At 45.4% G+C, this 16,925-nt stretch overlaps 1 protein-coding gene across 2 annotated transcripts in view; it reads right to left on the bottom strand.

The window, feature by feature from the left end:
• Window positions 1-16,925, bottom strand: part of Grip1 (glutamate receptor interacting protein 1) — a 667,949-nt gene extending 651,024 nt beyond the window's left edge. Inside the window, exon 1 of one of the 2 annotated variants that reach the window (XM_076554188.1) lies at window positions 16,601-16,925. In XM_076554188.1, coding sequence (XP_076410303.1) covers window positions 16,601-16,658 — 58 coding nt within the window. In that variant the 5' untranslated portion in view covers window positions 16,659-16,925. The remainder of the gene's footprint in view (window positions 1-16,600) is intronic. The other variant, XM_076554184.1, reaches the window with a different exon arrangement.

Consider the following 16,925-nt stretch of genomic DNA (forward strand, 5'->3'; position numbering starts at 1 on the left):
AGACATCAAAGCACTGAACAGTCCAATTAAAAAATGGGCTAAAGAGCTAAACAGAGAATTCACAAAACAAGAACTACAAATGGCTGAAAGACATTTAAAGAAATGCTCAACATCCTTAATCATCAGAGAAATGCAAATCAAAACGACTCTGAGATACCACCTTACACCTGTTAGAATGGCTAAGATCAAAAACACCAATGACAACCAATGTTGGAGAGGATGTGGAGCAAAGGGAACACTCCTCCACTGTTGGTGGGAATGTAAACTTGTACAACCACTATGGAAATCAGTATGGCGGTTTCTCAGAAAATTAGGAATCGAACTACCTCAAGACCCAGCCATCCCACTCTTGGGCATATACCCAAAGAATGCTGATACATACCATAAAGATACATGCTCAGCTATGTTCATAGCAGCACTATTTGTAATAGCCAGAACCTGGAAACAACCTAGATGCCCATCAACGGAAGAATGGATGAAAAAAATGTGGTACATATACACAATGGAGTACTACTCAGCAGAGAAAAACAATGAAAGCATGAAATTTGCAGGCAAATGGATGGAACTAGAAAATATCATCCTGAGTGAGGTAACCCAAACCCAGAAAGACAGTTATGGTATGTACTCACTCATTGGTGGATTCTAGATATAAAATGAACAATCAGACCACAACCCATAGAACCATAGAGGCTATATATATATAGCATGGAGGTCCGTAGGACGACTGTGGCATATAATAAATTTCAGTTTTACTCAATTATTGAAAAAAAAATAGCCAAATGAATGGAAACACATGAACTATGAACCAAAGACTGAGGGGCTCCCAGCTGGATCAGGCCCTCTGAATAGGTGAGACAGTTGATTGGCTTGATCAGTTTGGGAGGCATTTAGGCAGTGGGACCAAGTCCTGTGCTCATTCCATGAGTTGGCTGTTTGAAACCAGGAACTTATGCAGGGACACTTGGCTCAGTCTGGGAGGAAGGGACTGGACCTCCCTGGACTGAGTCTACCAAGTCGATCACAGTCCTCGGGGGAGGACTTGTCCTGGAGGAGATGGGAATGGAGGGTGGGCTGGGGGTAAGGGGAGGGCGTGGGAGGGGGGAGAATAGGGGAACCCATGGCTGATATGTAGAACTGAATGGTATTGTAAAATAAAAAATATATATCACAAAAAAAAAAAAAAAAAAAAACAGAGGTATGCTGCAGCCAGAAGCTGCTTTCATCATCAAGGGGTATTTTCGGAAGACCCGTGTGTGATTCGACAGTGGTGGATTAGAAGCCCACTGCTCATCTGCCCCTCCCCGTTGGGTAAAGGAGATGCGGGTGTAAGGTTTCTTTAGCTCCCCAATTCTTCCTCAAATGTGATGGTTGTGGGGCGGGGGTGGGGGTGGGGTGGGGATGGCGTGTGGTCATTTCGTTCTATGGCTGTGATAAAATATCATGACAGAAAGTGACTTAGGGAAAAAAGGGTTCATTGGGCTGACAATTCCAGGTGACGGTCCACTGCTGAGAAGAAGGCAAAGCCTGAACTCAAGTGATGAGTCACATCCCATCCCCAGTCAAAGGCAGAAAGAAACGCATGGTGGCTTATTTATGTCACTAGTGTTCTTCACTCTTACGTGGTTCCCAGCCATAAAGCGATGTCACGCGCCTTTAGCCTAGGTCTTTACAATAATTAACAATCAAGACAGTCTCCCCACAGGCGTCGCCACAGGCCAACTTGATCTAGATAACGCCTCATCAGGATTCTCTTCCTTGATGATTCCATGTCGTGTCACATGGACACCTGGAACTAACTAGTAGAGAGAGTAAGAATGATAGAGTACCAAATTCGGTCCTGGTTATCTTCCACCGGACCTGAGATGCTTAGAGTTCAGATACAAGCCATGACGATCACAGAGGCAAACCTGTGCGCATGCTCACCCTGGCATCTGCAGGTCCATTCTAATCCCTTCACGACACCACCTGACACTTCTACTCCAGCCCGGATGGCCTTAGAAACGCCCAACGTGCTTCTGCCTCTTTTCTTTATGTGCATAATTTGACCTCTCACCTCTCCAAATATCCCCATAAATGTCACTGTCTTAGTCAGACTTTCTTCACTTCCCTTGTTTACAAGAGGACCCGGAACTCTGCTTCTTATCTCCGTGGCTTTAATGTTGCACTCCCTGGACGGATGTTTGCTGAGCGCCTACTATGGACATACTAAGGACGATTCTGTATGATGAGGATTCCACAGTAACAAACCATTAAAAAAAAATTCCTGCCCTGGGCTTCCATTAGCAATAAACATGAGTGTGTCCACCAGCACAGGGATGCATGGGTAATCTCAGCGGGGTATCGCATGGTCCTGCTTCCGTGGAGATAGAAGAAACGGTCCATGGGGCACGGGGCAGCGGGTGGGGTGAAGCAGGGGGCCGGGGCGGCAGTGGGTTTGGACTTGAGGTTCTACGGGATTGGAGGATGATGGGAGTCAAGAAAAGAAAGACTGGTGCTCACTGAAGAGCAGGACAGCTGAAAACAAGACCAAAGAGTAGAGTTTTGGCCAATGACAACTTCTTAGAACATCAGCTTTCAAACTCTAATCTGAAGACTTTAAAGTACTGAGGACCCCCTGCCCCAACCACACATATTTTTGGTTCTGTCAATTGTGGATATTTGGCATAATGGAAACTAAAACAGAAACGTTTGAAATGCAAGCATCTACGTGTACAATTCCTGTTGCTGCTAGACTAAAAGTGTCCCCATAGGCCATGTCTTCTGTGAAACATCCATAGTACACACTCATGACACGACACCCATCCAAAGGCAAATAGTGTCTTGATACTGTTGTGGAAAATGCTTTCACCTCACACCTTCCAAAAAGCATCGAAGAGACATTCTGAGACTCCAGGGCTGCCTTTGAAAGCTGCGCAGATATAAGTAACTTCCCTACAGTGGTGGGTGTAAAAAAACGTGAAGGCCAATGAGAAACAACCAAGAAACCATCATAGAGAAAGACGAAATCTGAGTGAGAGAGAGCCATGTTTCACTTACAGCCAGAATGGGAAGGGAAGCTAACAGAGGAGATCCAGAGGATCCTTGGGATCCAGAGGACTTTGTCAGGACAGACAGCGGGTGAGAGCAACAGTAGCTGCGTGTAGACACAGACAGACACCTCTCTCCAACATTCACTTGCTGGAACATAAACCCGGTGTGGCAATACTAAGAAATGAACCTCTGGCAGATGATTACGTCATGAGGTCTCTGCCTTCATGAGTGGGTTAGTCCTCCTATAGAGGGGCTTGAAGTGATCACCCCAGTGCCTTCTGCCTCCCGACCTCCCATCATACACCACAGCAACAAGTTGTCACCTCAGAAGCAGGCAACAATCCTCAGCAAATCTGCTCCGACTTTGATCCTAAACTCCCCAGCCTGCAAGGACATTTAACAGTAAAGGATACATTTCTACCTACATATTACTCAGCCTAAGCAACATTTAAATCATATTTGCATGAACTAACTGCTAGAAATAACAGTCTCCAGATAGGGGCTCTACAATGTCTGCTCTAGCATTCCTGCTACACAACAAATATCACCAACTGGAGCTGCCATTTCTCAGAGCTCACAGATTCTTTAGCTCAGGAATGAAGAGAGGTCACTAACAAAAAAAAAAAAAAAAAAAAAAAAAAAAAAAAAAAAAAAAAAAAAAAAAAACGGTTGATGAGTAGCCCATGATGTCCAGAACCTCAGTATGAAGGCCAATACCCAAGATGACTCAACAACCAGGGATCCCAATCCCTCTCAAGGCTCACTGACTCCCTTGCCTAGTACCTGGCCTCAGAAGACCAGACATCCAGAGCTGCTACCTAGAGAAAATGCAGCCCGCCCATGCAAAGGAGATTCCTCCCAGCATGGTAGCTCCATGAGGCACAGTCACAGGTATTCCATATAACAAGGGGAAGCCCCACCAACTTGTGTATCCCAGCCCCAGGGGTCACAAGGCATCAGTCCTTGAACACTGTTGGTTAAAGCAAACACAGGCCCGACTGTGTCTAAATGGAGGGGCATAGGTAATCAATGAGAAGAGTCATGAATAAAAAAATAATGAGAGGCCAGGGCTGGGAGGTGACTTAGGGGTTAAAATACTTGCAACAAAAAAAAAAAAAAAAAAAAGCAAGTGTGAAAACCAGAGTTCTGATCCTGGGTAAGCAGGCAGAGAGGGGATCCCCAAAACAACCTAGCTAGCTAGATTAACCACGTTAGTGAGCTCCGAGTTCAGCTGAGAAACCTTGCCTCAGTAAAGACAGTGGAGAGAGATTGAGGAAGACTCACATCATGAGCCTTGGCCTCCAGACACACATGCACACACATGCATGTGCACCCACATACACCAGTGCATCTACACACATATGAACACACACACATACACACCTTCACCTCACCCCAATCTGCCCCACACACATCACATAAGCATGAAAAAAAATGAAGATCACGTTTTTAAAACTGGCTACCTTCTGTTCAAAAGTAGTAGCTTCTAGACACCGAGAGATCAAATTTATAGAAACATAGTAAAAACCAGTGAATAATCTTCTATTCCTGTTCACTGTAGTCCGAATATCTGCATTCACTCGAAATCCATACATATGCTTAATCCTCCAGCGTGGCTTTATTCGGAGATGTGGTCTCTGGGAAGGTAATTAAGGCTAATTGGAGTTTTAAGAGTGGGACGCAGATCTAATAGGATCAATGTCCTCCTAAGAAGACACACAAGAGAGTAAGTCTTCAATCAGAGTCAGCTCCCTCCCTCCCTCCCTCTCCCCCCCCACCCCCGCTCCCTCCCCTCTTCCATGCATAATAAACTCTTAGCCTCCAGATCTGTCAAGAAATTCATGTCTACTGCTTAACTTACCCAGTCCACCAGTCATGGCCTTTAGTTAGAGCACCCTGGTCAGACTAATACACTGCCCCCTCTTTTTTATTTATTTATTTATTTATTTTTATCAGTATGATTATTATTAGGGTAGGGGTCTGAGTCAGTACGATCTCTGAATGTAGAGCTCAAATTCATTCAATAACTTCACAGGACTGTGGGTGGGAGGAAACAGGGTTACACTCTTTAGGGCAGGGCTTGTCTCTGTGTAGCCACACACAAGCTCGCTGCACAGCCGGATGAGAGTCTTTCCGGGGAGCCACAGCCCTACAGGTGTTTGATTCGAGCCTGGTACATTTTCATTCTCATAACTCAAATTCCAGGGAGGAGGGGGTGAAACAGCCACAAAGAAGCTAAATTTGTATCGCTCCCATCCTGGAAAATTATACATTGAAAAGGAAACATTTAGATTCTTCTGAAAAAAAAAAACAATTTTGAATGCCACTCTTTTAGTTAATAATCCCAAAGCTTCTGAAAAGGGCAAGGTAGAAATTCCTGTGACTAATTTTGGCTTCTTGGGGAGATCCGTGCATTCCTCTCCATCTTCCCGGGTGGAACTTGTGAACATCAGTAAGATATAAACATTGGGCATCATGAGATAGCAGGAAGGGAAAGTATTCACAGGTTAAACACAGAGTGAACAAGCGGCACCTACCACATCACTGTGCAAAATGCTTCTCTGCGTTATTTTCTTCTGCTTTGTTGCATGTCTAAGTGAACCAATACGTTAAAAAAAAAAAAAAAAAACCACATTCTTCATCTTTTGTTTAAATGATGAACTGAACCAAAAAAGACATAAATTCTAATAATTCATTCTGTCAAACTGTATACAAGATTTTCACATGGCCCACGATATCCTGTATTCAAAAGCTAGGAAAATCAAAGACAATAACCCCTGAATAGTCGGAGGAGGAGAGGAAGAAAGAAAGGAGGGAAGGAAGGAAGGAAGGAAGGAAGGAAGGAAGGAAGGAAGGAAGGAAGGAAGGAAGGAAGGAAGGAAGAGCAAAAGATTGGTTCTGTAAATCCATATAAGAAATCTTGAATATATCTGGTGATGTATTCTGTGAATCTTCACTTGAAATTTAAGGCAAGCCTTTTAAAAACTGCATTGATATCAAACCAAGTATGGTGGTTTACATGTGTAAGATCAGCACTTGGGGGGCTAAGGCAGGAGGATTACTGTAAGTTCCTGGAGAGTCCAGACTGCAGAGGGAGACTCTTATCTCAGAACAAAATGTCAGTATTTATCAGGAATCACACGGTGCTAACTCTGAGAAGAAACATGTCAGTTCTGCTATGCCTGTGTCGGCCGAGGAAATAGAGAAGGCAGATTTCTAGCTCGAGAAAGTCAAGGGTGCAAGGTTGGCCAGTAAAAGGGGCTGAGGGGGAACTAACTGTCTGCCCGCTTCAAGCTGTGGATGCCATCTCTGGGACGCTAGACCATTGGTCTCTGCTTCCTTTAGCTCTTTGGAGAAGTGGCCACTTCACACAGAAACAGGAATTTCCTTCCTTTTCACCATCCCGTTCAGCCTTCAGGTCCCTGTCACCTCCAGTTTAAGTTTTCAAGTCACTTAAGATACTCCAGACCAGGAAAGAAAGAAAAAGGTAGGAGACGGCAGATCTGATGATCCTGAAAGCTTCCAATTTTCTTGATAGGTGGGAAAGGAAAGAAAAACCAACGCCTGTATAAATGTGAGCACGTCAGAGAATGCAGTGGGCAAAGACAGCACTGTCTAGCATGCAGGTCCCCAATTTGACGCATGCTGTATTCAACACGGCAATGGGCAGATACAGTGGCGACATTTATAGAAAGCGGCTCAGGCAGATGGGCTGGGGACACCTCAAAACAGTGGTGCCCCGGCTCCCAGGAGGGAGACAGAAGTGTTGATAGAAAAGGCATGTGGGAAGGCCCGTGGAAGGTCACAGACTCACAGATCTCCCAGGCAGACACAATGATAAGGCCCAGGAAGAGCAAATCAGCTGCCAGGGTGACATTCAAAAGAATAAGAGGGAGCAGACTCATTTCAGTGGATACCAGGGCACACTGCCCAGGTCCCAAGCACGCCAAAACCAGAGGATCGGATACAATGAGGGTCACACGGTGAAAGGATGAAATGCCCTTCTCCCAGCAGCACAGGACACTGAAGTATCCTCTTCACATGGGCACCATCTAGGGACAGGAGGGGAAGCCCTCAGTAGTCAGGGAAACTATAGAAGAGTGTTTAGAGTGGGACTAATGTGCTCTTGATTGACAGGTTCAGACTCCATCTTCAAGAGCAACAGAGCTTCCAGATGAGGTAAAGGCCGTCACAGAAACTATGTTTCATTTTTCTACCTTCAATGTCCTGGGTACATTTTATACGGGCTCCTCCCAATGTCACTGATCTCAGACTCTTCACTGTGCACATGCGCTCTAACGGAGTACTAGTTAAAGTGTGGTCTGTGAGCCAGGGAACATGTTACCTACTCACGGTTAAATAAGTAGGTGGAAGTGAAGACGTTCCTGCTGCCCTTTGACAGGATGGCATGCTGATCTGTGATTGGTGGACTCGTCTCACCAAATGGGGGAGAGACAAGGGCAGGCAGGCCCAGTGGGTGACTTGTAGCACAAGACATTGTACAGTTTGACTACAGTTCAACCTGCGACTGACTAAAAATAGTCCTTCACCACAAACAGTTTAAGAAGGACAAATGTAGATCAAAAAGGACAAGGGTAGTGTGCAGTCTAAATGTGACACCAATTTTGAAGCTAAAATTGGGTCTTATATTTAGGATCACCACAGAGGACATTCCATGTAAATGATGTGTTTATGACCAGAAAAAAAAAAAAAGAAAAAAAATCAGGTGATATTACAAATTCAGGTAGAAAAAAAATAAATAAAAGGTAGCAACATTACTTTCTGCAATGACAAGGATAATAATGGGGAATTTAGTTTCAGCCAAATTGCATGTAGTGAATGTTGTTCATTTCGATGTGACTGATTTTGAAGGGTAGCATTTGTGTTTCATCTGCTTGACTTTGTGGTCACAGTGCCATAAGCCCCAGGAGCCTGTGCCTAGTTTTCTACTAGTAGCTGTTTAAACAGCATTGTAAAAATGAAGTAGCAGCAGAAATCAGCAAAAAACTTTTTCCTTACTCCAAAAAGTTACAAACGTGATTTCAATTTGCTGGTGGTGGTCTTTTGGATAAGGGGCTGAGGTTAGGGAACTCACTAAGGAGAATCAGAATCAACAGTAGGAAGAAGAGTCCTCTCAGCATTTGAGCTGGACTCCCCCCTCGTAGCCAAGGACGCCATGGGCAGGAGAGTTGAACAACACCATTGGCATTGTATCTTGGATGCACCATGTGCCTTATTTTGTCACACATATTCTCTGACACTGCTACAAAGGTTATAAGGTTCAAAAGGGAAATTTTTGTTTGCTTGTTTGTTTTGTTTTTTGAGACATGGTTTCTCTGTGTAGCTCTGGCTATCTGGAACTTACTTTGTAGACCATGCTGGCTTTGAACTCACAGAGGTCCACCTGCTTCTGCCTCCTGAGTGCTGGGATTAAAGGTGTGCGCCACCGCCACCAGTCAAGAGGGAAATCTTATGGTTCCTTTGGACTTCACTTTGGAAGACCAATAGTTAAATTTTTTAATGAAGTTTTTTTCATTATGTTTTATGAGACAAAGGTAACCCAACACCCTCATTTCAAGCTGGCCCACTAATGTGCAAATGTCCTTCAAGAGTCTCAATCTTTGCCAACTTCCCACCATGTAATACAGCCGTTCGCCTATGAACACCACCCGAGCCGTAAGCATGTCAAGAAGTACTCTTACTTTACTGATGAGAAAAATCAAAGGTGCTAGAGGCTGTCCATCCATGGCAAAAGCCAGGAAAATCCTGAAAATAACCACTTGAATTTAGTTGACTCCTGAGTCCAGAGTAAGAAGTATATTAAGACTATCCATAGAACATTCAGATACTTTCAGAGTGCAAAAATTAAAAAAAAAAACAAAAACCTAATTCGACCAGAAAGGAAGGTGCTTTTGTAAAATAAGCTGCTATCATGCTTTTCTTTTGGTGGCCAAAAGTCACTTAAATCTCAAATTAGTTTTAAAAGACACACATATAGGATAATAGTTATTTTTCATTTATGATCAGACAGCATGTGAATTTTATATAACAAAAAGAGTAAAAATGTGGATCCCCAGTAAACTACATATACCCAGACTGGTGAACAGCCACTCTGGTGGTCCTTCATTGTGACATTCTTGTAACAGACATCGTTAAGTCTACCTGGAAAGAATATCAGGTCCTCTATAGAGACAGAGTTGTCTATATAGGTAGCAAGTTCCAAGGCAGCTAGAGCTAAATAGTAAGACCTTGTCTGAGAGAGAGAGAGAGAGAGAGAGAGAGAGAGAGAGAGAGAGAGAGAGAGAGAGAGAGAGAAGAGAAGAGAAGAGAAGAGAAGAGAAGAGAAGAGAAGAGAAGAGAAGAGAAGAGAAGAGAAGAGAAGAGAGGAGAGAGAGAGAACATCAAATAAATCAAGGCAACAGCCTGTTCATTCCCTGACTCTTCCTTTCACAGCTTCCCTCTATGGTACCCAGGTAACCTTTCTAAGAGACAAATAGAATCCAATCACTCATCCTTGGACAACTCCACATCCCCTGCTGGGTAGTCTGAACTTTATCCCAGCACAGGGAATGCTCCATCTTGCCTTCTCCAGTCTCATGTTCCTCTCCTCCGCTGCGGGGGAAGTGAACCCTCCTACTCTATACTCCATAATCACCCACCGTCTACACTTCAGTCCTCGTACTCAATGCTCCATGCACACGGCCACTACCTACACTTCAGTCCCTGGAGAAATCACAGCAGTCCCTGGGATAGCCTGTTCAGTGATGCTCAGAAACACACCGTTCCTTCCGCCCTCTCCCAGTCTTCCGGAAGCCTCTCCCCCTTTGAAGATGCCCTACCCTTCCTCCCCGCCACCTCCACTGGCTTCTGTCCTCACAGCATCTTCCTGCCCTGACCCAGCACGATCATCCTCCCTTACTCATCCTGGCTTACTCTTCCTTGGTAGAGTCCACACAAGGGCAAAGAGACAGCTGCTGGCCAAAGGTCATGCCCAGGCTCCACAACCATACTTGACCATCTCTTTAAAAAACAAAAACAACAAAAAACAGCAACATGGTTTTCTCATCCACACACCCATCCCAGCACTTAGTGCCCAAGGAACTTCTGCAAGAGAATGAATTGGTCTTGAGCTTGTCTATGGCCTTGCTGAGTTCTTCGTCTTTGTGAAAAGAATCAGGTTAGACAACATGGAAGAACCTGGCCTCAGAAAGCCAGGTTATGATGTTTGTAAAGAATTAAAAAAAAAAATCTTATCATCTCATCATCTAGATAAATCTTATCATCTCATCATCTAGATAACCTAAGGTTTAGGTTTAGGGATCTTCTACATCAAGACATCATGAAAATAATGAGAGTTGCCATTAGTGAGCCTGGGTAGGGGCAGGATGCTCCCTAGAACTCTTTTAAGTTTATTAGTATCATTTCATTGTTACATAAAGAGACATTACTTGTCAGAGTGGGCTTACACTTCAATACCATTTATTGTCAAATTAATTGCTGTCTACCACCTGTGCTGAAGCCAGGGACTCGATCAAGGACATTAGTCACGCCATCTCCACATCCCTCATTGGGTGCCTGCAGGTTAAACACTGTTGAAATGAAGGACGGAAGGACATTAAATCTGATGCATTTTAATTGCTAGATATATTTAGACCGTGTTGACTTTCCTGTAGAGCTGACAGCCCCTCCACTACTCGGGGCATCTTCACAGAGGAACCCTGTATCAACAGATTTCTCCTAGTCACACTTAAGAAACTTCCGAAGTTCAGAAAGTGAAAGTTACGCGAGACTCAGGCCAGAGTCGGCTTTGCCTTTCAGAGTGGATGGCAGCCTGACAGGTGGACTGCTACTGTTGCCCCTGTGTTTGGTATTACTAACTACTCTTGCAAGTTAATGGAAAACACATAATTCTCAAATGCCTTAAACTGTCTGCCACGGTAGAGCACTTAGCACAACAATATCAAATCTCATGGCATTCAGGTCTCAATGTCCTTCACTGGTGTGAGCTGATATTTCTTTTGCTTCTGTATAAGGAGCCCATCAGGTTGCTGCAGGAGAAAGCATGACCCAAGGAGGTCCCTTTGTTTGGCCACTGGTAGCCAGGCTGAGAGTTCAGATATACGGCTTTAATTACATAATATGATTGGCGACAAAGCAAGAGCACAATGGCCACGACAATGCAGTCATTTACCAGCTCACAACAGAAAAACAACACCTTGTTCTCCTTAATCCTTGCCTTCATAGCTACTACGCTCCAAAGACAAGGAAAACTATAATAATGCCAAAACCTTGCTGGAAAAAGCTGTTCACCTAAATGAGTTACTTTAAGCTTGTCAAATAATTCTACTGAGAAACGTGTTGAGCCAAGTGTGGCGGTGCACACCTGTAAATCCTAGCATTTGGGGGCTGAAGGATAGGGAGATCCAGGGCAGCCTGGATCACATGGAGAAACTGTATCAAAAATTAAATAAACAGGGCCTGTGAAGTGTCTCAGCAGGTAATGAGACCTGCCTGCGCCGAGCCTGGTCATCTGAGTTGGGTCCTTGATGCTCACATGCTAGGAGAGAACTGATTCCCACCAGCTGGCCTCTAATCTGCATACTCAGGCTGTGGCATGGCCCCCCATTCACAAAATAAATAAAGGTAACATGAATGAATAAATGAGTTCATTCATGTTGTCATCTTTAGTACTGAAGTTTGTATGTCTATCTTCCAAAGTCAGAGTACAGAAAGTACTATATATATATATGTATATGTACACATATATGTATATGTGTACATATATATGTGTGTATATATATACCTTGACAAGTGCTTTCCCATATCTGTAACTTAAAAAACAAAACAAAACACTGTCTCATGAATTCACAATGAAAGATTTGCCAGTGGTGTCTTTTGAATGGAATAGTGCAAGATGTTATATTGTGCTAATAAAATGCTATAAAGTTTCTCTAAGGAATTGTAACTTAACTTCTTTTTTAATTATCTCTTTTAGAAATTAGTACTCAGGGTATTGACTTTGTAACTGGAAGCCAACGTGTTGACTCTGGGCCACAATATCTTCATATGACAATAATAACTACCTTACAAGTATATTGGAACCACAAAATTGCACCAAGTCACACATGCAGCATTTGGCGGTGTCCAACACAACATGGGCTCTAGATCTCTTTAGTTTCCTCCATTCTCCCACACAAAGCTCACCGGTCAAAATTCAAATGTCAAGCTGGCATTTTATTACACAGGGCATGATGTGATGTCACCGGGTGTCCATATGACATAGAAATAAAACAGACCGAGGGTGTATGTAATAAGGGCATACTTGTTAACCGCCCCCCACCCACACACACACCTTTCTCGTCAATGCTTTATAAAAGCTAATAACATGTAAGGACATCTACATCTCTCATTTGTCAAAATTCATGAAGAAACCCTACAGTAACTTCTGTAACAGAAATGCTCAGGGACATTCTCAAGTTCATGTATAGATCTCCAAAACATACAAGGAAAAAAAAAATAAGAAACACAAAGGTATGAAGGAATATAAAAACTGGATGCCTTTCTCCCTAGCAAGCATAGATGACCATATAAGCATGTTTAGAAGTGGATAATATTTGAATATCCCATTACACCTAAATTTCAAATTTAAAGAAAATGCCAATTAACCATTAATTATTGCCACAAAGTAAAGTAGGAAGAGGTACGTTTACAACAGAAAGATGTTAGTCTTCCTAAGCAGCACCTCTGATCTTGAATGCTCACTACACATTGTTCAACTATAATAAACATTCACTAACCAAAGCCTCACAAGTCAGAAGGAAAAGCCACAGGCGGAACAACAGTGTTAATTACAGAGGTACCTATGCCTTTGTGCTGAGATTCTCCTCAGCAACTACATTCCTGTTACAGAGGAACAGATAGGAAGCAGATGTGAAACAACCAATCAACTGCTTAATTTAATTTGATTGGAAGGGATATTAAAGAGAGCATCATTCTCTTCCTTCCGCTCCTAAAACATTTACCCAAACGTGTATTTGGTGGCTTCTCAATGGATTGGGTTTAGCGGCTCAAGCAGAAAATGGGGGAAGGGGGGAGGACAGAGAAACGTGTTCTGAATTTTGATCGTATGTCACCTCATTCGGGTGAGTCTTCATGTGTCACCTCGGAAGTGGCTGCACTTCCCGAAACAACCCATATGTTGCAGCTTCTAGGCTCAACCCTGCATGCAACTGCAGTAGCTCATTCAATATTGTCTTGACGGAGGCCTTCAGGGCAAACCCAAGCTATGAATGGCATGTAGGTAGAATGCAAAATTACATAGATTAACCAAAACATTTTTGCATGTGGTAATGCCAAGAAAGTATCCCCCCTAAATTTTTGTGTGTGCTGATGCACTGTCATTCCTCAATTGTCTTTCTCCCCCCCTCCCCTCACCTTTGGTTTTTCGAGACAGGGTTTCTCTGTGTAGCTTTGCTCCTTCCCTGGATCTCGCTCTGTAGACCGGGCTGGCCTTGAACTCACAAAGATGCGCCTGGCTCTGCTTCTCAAGTGCTGGGATTAAAGACCTGAGCCACCACCGCCCGGCCTCCTCTGCCTTGTTTTTGAGACAGGGTCTCTCACTGAACCCAGAGCTCACCCTCTCAGCTGACGAAGCTACCTAGCAAGCCCTAGTAACCCACCTGTCTCCACCTCCCTCGCATGGCAGGCATGCACTGGTACACCTGGCCTTAAAAAAAAAAAAAAAAACATGAGTTCTGGAGATTGGAACTTGGATCCTCGTGCTTGCAAGGATGCTGACTGAGCCATCTCCCCAGTTCCTCCCATCCATCTGTGAACTGAAATAGCATCTTGAACAAATAATGCTGAGTTACATACTCATTCAGATATGTGGACCTGAAGGAAGCTAGCATCTCATCTAAAATTTGGGCTACAGTCAACACAAAAGATTTAACTAAATGAAATGCACGCAGACTGAAGTTGTGTGAGAGCAGTCTCCACAACGGGTTTTGGAAAGGTAAATGTGAAAATGGGGGTGGAGGACGCGTGGAAGGAGCAGCGAGCTCAGCCCGCCTTAGGATTGGACACAAGACACTAGAAACTGGCCTTTTGGTTGACTGCATCCTCAAACAATATTAAAAACGTATGCATGCCATGTTCGTTATTTTTCTGTCTGGCCTGACAGTTTAATCCTTCTGTTTATATTTCAAAAGTAACAAATTCAATACTATTTGAATCACTCACAAGTCTGGGGGCGGGGGCTGGCTCTATACAATGTTGCTTCAGGTACAAACAGAAAACACCAATTACTCAATACTTTATAATAAAATTTTGCCCAAGGTGCAAGCCAAGCTCGAGTGATGTCCTCTGACAGATTTACTGAAAGTCATGTAAGCATCTCGACTCATTTACACACACACACAATACATTCACATACACAAATTCTAGGTTTGAACGCGGTATCTAAAGAACAAAATCATTTGTACATTCTCAATAAGGCGAAAAAGACCTCAAAAAATACAACCAGATATATATAAACATATATGTACTTCTATACACACTTGTTTAGAAAAACATCTTATAAGCAAGGACTCATTAAAAGAAAAAAAAAGGCACCAAAGTCACACACATTCCCTGTTTCCTCCTGTTGGAGGAGCTAAGGCAGTCGAAATTTCAGATTCAGATTTTATGTACTGGAGGAATTCCGGTCTTATCTCAGCCAAGCAGATTAGGTGGTCAGCTTTCAAAGTTACCATATATTTCTAAAAGACATACAAGCACATTTTGTTACAATGCAAAAAAAAAAAATCTACCCACTTACTTCAGCATATTCTGATAAAACCTGGGGGCAGCGCTGTGATTTTTTTTTTTTTAATCAAACTGATGCACTTAACATCAGGTGCGTTGCGGCATGTAGCTGATAGGACAGACAGGGTGTGCTCGGCACAACGCTTCCTTTCAGTGCTTTTACCTGGCGATAAATTATTGGCACCTGGATCTGCACGTTTTAAAGCACGGTTAAGCGAAGCCAGATGCAGTTCTGAAGCAGGGGGTACCAGTGGAGGGGGTAAATCCATGGTCCCATGCCAGAAAGTGTACTGGAAATGAATGAACAAATCCAATAAGGAAGTGGGTTTTTAAAGGGATAAATTCCCTGAGTCATTAAACAGGCTATCAACCAAAGACACGCTGTGCCACCTAGAGAGAAACTGGAAATCGTACATTGGTTCTTCGGCGGTAAGCATTTATTTCAGGAGCCTGAAACTTTTGGCATGACCAGGAACCCAGCCACAGTCCATACCAGCTCCCCACGCTGCAGAATCAAGTTCTCTTGGGGGGGGGGGGGGCTGGATGTCTTTTCTGCACACCAGATTGGCTTCCTGCTTTCCTCACCGCCCACCCATGCAGCACTGTTTAACCTCCAGCACCAACTGTTAGTCACCCTCATGAAGACCCTGCATCCTGAAAAGCCATTCAGTGCTAACGCATTTTCCTTGAGCAAACCAGGGCAGGCTGGAGTAAAGGAGACTCTAAACCCTGGTGGACCTTGACAGCGCCAGGCATCCCTCTGGATACTGCGCACCCCACGGCCCCATGGGGCCTGGTAGGAAATTTTGGTGCACTCGGTACATCATATCCAGGTTACGGAGCTGAACTCCCCGGCCAACCACCACTGCACAACCCAAACACCGTAAAATGACAACAGAAACCAAGCATTGAAGGTGCAGAAGGCCTTCAACTTCACTCTCTCCGCAAGTCACCTCAAAGCAAACGTGCCCGGTACACTAGTCAGGCTGAAGCATTAAAAGGTCTGCAAGCCACCTGGCACCGACAGCCGTCTCTTACGAAGAAAACAGTCGGTAATTATGAAAAGCCCGCAGTCCTGCGGTATTAACTAGAAAGCCGGGACTGCGCTGGAGCATAACTCATTTCCTCGGCTGTCACTACCAGCCCCAGACCCCACAGCCTGGGCACAGCCCTCTCCGTCTCCCCCCCCCCCTCCTCCAGCGACCCATGGCAGCGCCCCCTTCCCGCCCCCACAACTCTTCCCCCTTCTCCCTGCTTTTCCTCCTGCTGTATGAATCTCCAGCAACTTCGGGCTTGGCAGCACCACCGTAGCCCAGCCAGAGGCGGGGACATCGCGAAGGCGGCCGCGGCAGGAGTAGGAAAGTTTGAAAAGTCACTTAAAACACTGCAAGATTCTCCCCCACCCCCAGCACCCGAAGCTTCCACCGCACAGACGGGAGCCGGGGCTCCACGTGCGAGCGGGCCCGGGAGCAGCCGGAGTTCCCTCTAGGTCCTCGCCAGAACCTAAAAAATCTTTCCCCAGGCGAAAAGTTGCTGGCTGCAGCACCGTTCCCCGGCCCCCTCGGCTCCCCGCAAGACCCCCAAATCCCCTCTCGGAATTCGCAAGGTGCCACCTGACCTGGAGCGCGCCCCCCCCCCCAACACCACCACCGAGGGCGCGGCGCCCCTCCCTTGCCGGCCCGAGGACAGGTCTCCCGGAGCTGGGGGGGACAGGGAGGCACCGGGGGCGCCCGGCTCGGCCCCCAGGCTCAGCCGCCAGGCTCACCTCTCTCCTGCTCCTCCGCCTGCAAGCAGATGGGGATGTTCTTCTTCCAGCCCGGCATGGTGGTGTCTGCTCCCTGAGCTTGCTCCGGGGCTGGCTCGCTCGCACACTCGCTCGCTGGTCGCCGGCCGGCTCCGGGGCTCGCCGCGCCTCCCTGGCTCACGCCCTCCCGGCCGGTCGCAGCACGCCCGGGGCTGCTCAGCGGGGTTGGGGCGCCGAGGCGACTCCCCGACACATTGAGGCGACGCCGAGCGCCCAGCTGCTCGCCTCCAAGTCGCCGGAGCTCCCCGGGGTGGCAGTGGCGGTGGCGGCCGGGCCCGGGCCGCGC

Source organism: Peromyscus maniculatus, chromosome 18 (genome assembly GCF_049852395.1).
Source record: "Peromyscus maniculatus bairdii isolate BWxNUB_F1_BW_parent chromosome 18, HU_Pman_BW_mat_3.1, whole genome shotgun sequence".
Lineage (NCBI taxonomy): Eukaryota > Metazoa > Chordata > Mammalia > Rodentia > Cricetidae > Peromyscus > Peromyscus maniculatus.